This window comes from Ipomoea nil, unplaced genomic scaffold, assembly GCF_001879475.1.
Source record: "Ipomoea nil cultivar Tokyo-kokei standard unplaced genomic scaffold, Asagao_1.1 scaffold2926, whole genome shotgun sequence".
In the NCBI taxonomy this organism is placed as follows: domain Eukaryota; kingdom Viridiplantae; phylum Streptophyta; class Magnoliopsida; order Solanales; family Convolvulaceae; genus Ipomoea; species Ipomoea nil.
Genome location: NW_017619354.1, coordinates 616898 through 621733, shown reverse-complemented (window position 1 = coordinate 621733; position 4836 = coordinate 616898). Strand labels below are relative to the sequence as shown.

The following is a 4836-nucleotide window of genomic DNA, read 5'->3' as shown; positions in this document are numbered from 1 at the left end:
TATAAGTACGGTATGTTTGATTTGATAAGGAAAGATAATGCTTAAAAAGTGAAAACGTGCATTAAATAAGAGAAAAATAATATTGAATGCCTATCTCGTCTGTGTCACACGTGCGCAGAGACGTGCTCACGTGGGAAAATGGTTTACCGCTATATATATTGGTTTCGTACCAAATTCTACTTGGATTTTTTAAAAATTAAATTCCATTTTGTGTGTGTGTGTGTGTGTGTGTGTGTGTGTATATATATATATATATATATATATATATATATATATATATATATATATAGAGGGTGAGGATCAAGTGAGTACATAACTTTAGGTGAGGACGTGAGGACTAATCTAGACCATTAAACTATAATAAAGCATGACTGAGATTAAAAGAAACAAATCACATGGATTAAGGAAACAAATCTCTTTAAAATATTAAAAAATATAAATTTATGGGTAAATTAGTCTTATTAGAATCTGTGCATTTCTATGCAAAATATTGTGCATTCCTATACAGAGTATTGTGCATCGGAAAGTCTATAGTTGTGCACTCAAACACCATTTAAAAAAAATCCTATAGTTGACATCTCAATGTCCTATAATGCACTAAACTATGTGCACTAATGCACAATTCACCAGTCTACAATGCACAACTTACAACACTAGGTTGCACATAATTATGTACATTCATGTATACAATTATGTGTATTCTAGTATAACATTATGTACATTCTTGAACAGCGGGTTTTTTTTTAAAGAAAAAATTACTGCCATTCACTGGGACGAAAAATTTCAAAAAAAAAGTAAAATTAAAACGACGTCGTTTTGCATCTGGGCACATAGTGCTACGCGCGCCGTGGTGTAGGATATAAATTGCCCTAGAGTTTGACTGAAAATGGAATGGGTTTGTTGTGTTCGATACTTCGATCAGCCCAAAAGGATGCTTAAAAGGCCCATATTGCTGACTGGTAAAGTGATAAAAATCCGTAATGCGCTGGTCCCACCGTCCCACGTGATGATTTCACCGGGGACTTTGCGGAAAACTCTGGCGAGTTTCTATCCGTTTCTACCGACCGACTCGCCACTTTCACCGGTGTGAAGAAAGTGCCTGTAAAGCTACACTGCGCTTTCATCTGCTCCTTAGTCCTGGTTTCATTTCGCAATGGAGTCTCTGACTCTGATCCATCTCTAAGTACTGATCTCAATCTCACTTCCGTCTGTTCATATGGATTCGTCGATCATCTCCCTTTCCGGCACAATATTCGCCGTCAATTGTCGCCTTCTCCCGTGCAATGTTGCTCATCATAGACTGTGTCCTCCGAGACATCCGGTCGTCGTCAATACCTCTTCTCGCTGGCGACGCCATGAACTTTCTGAATTTCGCCGGCCTGCTGCCGTTCCTTCCTCCATTTCTGCTACAGCTGCCAGCAATTCTCAACCTGTAAGGTTCTCTTCTGTTCCGTGCTAGTGTGGGGAGGTGTGTCCGATGAATGTATTTGTTGATTTGGATTTTGATTTTGTAGCCTAAAGATGGACAGTACACAGTTGGTGATTTCATGACTAGAAAAGAGGATTTACATGTCGTTAAAACTACAACATCCGTTGATGAAGGTTGCTCTTATTCCTTTGTTTTTGCTAGCTGAACTTGCGAAATACTCTACTTTTTTGTTTGTTTATGTATTTGTATTTTCTAGAGATTTTTATTATAGGTTTTGAAATTTGCAGCCCTTGATGCTCTAGTTGAGAAACGAATAACTGGATTTCCTGTCATAGATGATGATTGGAACTTGGTAACTTCTGTTTTATTGTCCTCACCTTTTCATTCCATTGCATAACAAAATCTGAATATGTTGGAAAAAAGTATTGGCAGTTGTTCAAGTTGTTTATGGACTTGGTATGCGCACCTTCTAGGGGCAAATGACTGACATGGGAAGAAATGAAAAGACAATTACAAAAATAGGAAGGTTTTAAAAAATGTATAATTTTGGGAAAAAAACTCATTTGGGACAAGAAACTCATCTTGCTTCCTTCAAATGCAAGTGGCAATTGCGTTTCTGGTACAATATGAGAAACACAATTGCCACTTGCGTTTGGCGTATTTTTTAGAAAAAAAAAAATTTAATTTTTTTTCTCAAACTCATTTGGGAGAGTCCCAAATGAGTTTTTCCCAAAATTATACATTTTTTAAAACCTTCCTATTTTTGTCATTGCCTTTTCATTTCTTCCCATTTCAGTCATTTGCCCCACCTTCTAGCAATGAGAATCAGAGAAAATAAATCTCCACTCACTTTCTTAATTGGTGAGGGATCAAAGATAATGTATGTGAACTACACATAACCCTCAATAAGCTCTGGCAGATGTCTGGTTTATGTTTGAGCAGCTTGACAGCTCTTCAAGCACTAAACTGGCTAAAACTTACTAATCTGTGAAGTTAAGCTGACCTGGTTTTCTGCACTTGCTATAAACAACATTAGTTATGGTACCTAAACACCAACACATCCACTAACTGACTTTTTGCTGTAGGTTGGCGTGGTGTCTGATTATGATTTATTGGCACTTGACTCCATCTCAGGTATTATTGATGTTCTAAGATCAAATATGTAGTTCTCTTGACAATAGATTTTTTCAAACTAGTACTATGCAGTAGTTCTGCTTATAGACTTTTTTTGGGTGATTGTCACTAGTGAAGTGGGAGTTCATTTGACATGGACAGTTTTCTTGATAGTTGATGGAGCATATGAACAGGCTGAAGTAGACAATGGTCTGGTCATATGATCAGACAGATGACCTCTACAGACCCTGATGTCTTATTCATTTCAAGAAGTATGGAGTTGGTCATTTCTTCGTGGCACTAACAAATGCTTTTGATCTTGACTATTTTACACATTTTGCTTAGTCAAATACAGTTTTTTTTTTTTTTTTTTTTTTTTTTTTTTTTTTTTTTTTTTTTTCTCTAGAGAATTCTAGTTTTAGTCCCTTGAATATTGCATTTTCCATATTTAGTTCTTCATTTTAAAATCGATCATATCTTGTATCTGACTACTTTTCACATTTGGTCCTCCCTTGGTCCAATCTGTTAAAAGTCTTCAAATCCAAGGATAAACATGTGACTTCACAAGGTTGGCATGTTCTTCCACATTTGGAGTCAAAATTCCCAACTTGGAGTGCATATCTGTTCTTTCCTTCTACAGAAAATTGTGGAAATTAAAAAGATTTTCAATATGGAATCAACAAATTCATTTTTCATAAAAATATACTTGTTGGTAGCCATTTGTTATAATCACACTTCATTTCAAGACAATCTCTGTAGTCAGGTTTCATTTGCCCTTTGCTTAGTTTCTGCAGCATTGGTGGGTATCTTGGAGTGGCACATGCAGCAACATTACTAAGCAACAAGAAACTTGAGAACCTAAGCGAATTTATTGGTCCATGTTAAAGTCAAAAGTCATGTACCAAATGTGGTCCATGTTAAAGTCAAAGTCTAAATGTGGAAAAAAACAATAGTTGATGGACAAAAACTAGAATTTAACTCTCTTATCCTGTATTGTGCATCAATGTCCAGCTCTGCTTTCTACAGTAACTGATAATAACTGAGATGCACTTTCTGCGAACTCAGGTGGTCCCCAAGGTGACACAAACTTGTTTCCAGATGTTGATAGTACTTGGAAGGTATGTGATATTTTTCTTCTATTTTGTTTTATACTCTTACAATCCTATGTGTTTGACGGCTTGTATCATCTTTTCTTGATATGATTTGCTTTCTGGTAGTGATACCAGTTTGCTGTGTTACTGTTGACAAGCTCTGTGATGTTATGAGAGTTGTGCATTGGGTATGATGGGTGAGAGATTGCCAAGTGTTGATGAGAGTATCCATAGCAATTTGCCTCTTACATCTAAGTTTCTCTAATTGTTGATATATATGGCAGACTTTTAATGAAATCCAACAACTGTTGAACAAAACTAATGGGAAAGTTGTTGGTGACCTCATGACTCCAACTCCTCTTGCTGTTCGTGAAAACACTAATCTTGAGGATGCTGCAAGGTATTGTCTATGGTCATGATTACTTTTAATGATGCTACTGTTAATCTTAAGGTCTTTTTTTTTTTTTAGGTGTGACAGTTATGATTAATTTTATTGTTACTATTTCTACTGCCCAGAAGTCTTTTATTTACTCTTCTTCTACCTATTCCTAGCTAGCAAACACAACTACACAAGTCTCTTATAAAATATTCTAAATGACTGTTTCATTGCTATATTGCTTTTCCTTGCTCCTCTGTGATTCATGTTCAGTTAGCTGTTTAGGACGATATTGTCAGTAAATATTTATTTCCTTTTTCCTTTGTGTTTTATTAAATACCATGTGAAATATCCGATATGTTTTGTTGACCTTTTTTAATATCAAGATATACTGAATTATTAGTTTTCTAATTTTAGATTGTTGCTTGAAACAAAGTATCGTCGATTACCAGTGGTGGATGGTGATGGCAAACTGGTATTGCAATTGTTTTATTCAGTTGTTTTGACTGTAAATTATAAGCACAGCAAGCATGTAATTCCTGACCAGTAGCTGTCTTCTTCCATGTGAAGGTTGGGATTATTACAAGGGGGAATGTAGTTAGTGCTGCCCTTCAAATAAAACGTGCCATTGAGAAGATGCAGTGACTCTGGGACCAAAGATTAATATGTGAATAAATATAATGTAACAATGCTCCGCATCATAAATTATATCCTTCATCGCCAGTGAGAAGCCTGTTGGTGAGTAGCATCGATATTTATTGTGGATGTCAAGGCGGGTATATCTTGACATATATATATATATATATATATATATATATATCTGACTA

The 4836-nt window shown here is 35.7% G+C and overlaps 1 protein-coding gene across 1 annotated transcript; it reads left to right on the top strand.

Annotated features, from left to right (window-relative positions):
• Positions 1-1003: 1003 nt before the first annotated feature.
• Positions 1004-4656, top strand: LOC109161576 (CBS domain-containing protein CBSX2, chloroplastic-like). The gene is made up of 8 exons (XM_019310029.1): positions 1004-1432; positions 1515-1602; positions 1717-1781; positions 2515-2563; positions 3608-3660; positions 3918-4033; positions 4427-4484; positions 4580-4656. The coding sequence occupies exons 1-8, from the start codon at positions 1217-1219 to the stop codon at positions 4652-4654; spliced, it is 720 nt and encodes a 239-aa protein (XP_019165574.1). The 5' UTR covers positions 1004-1216; the 3' UTR covers positions 4655-4656.
• The last annotated feature ends 180 nt before the right edge of the window (positions 4657-4836 follow it).

Coding starts and splice junctions, on each gene's coding strand:
- LOC109161576 (XM_019310029.1), top strand. CDS start 1,217: ATGGATTCGTCGATCATCTCCCTTTCCGGCACAATATTCGCCGTCAAT. Junction 1,433..1,514: donor CTGCCAGCAATTCTCAACCT/GTAAGGTTCTCT, acceptor TTGATTTTGTAG/CCTAAAGATGGACAGTACAC. Junction 1,782..2,514: donor TAGATGATGATTGGAACTTG/GTAACTTCTGTT, acceptor TTTTTGCTGTAG/GTTGGCGTGGTGTCTGATTA.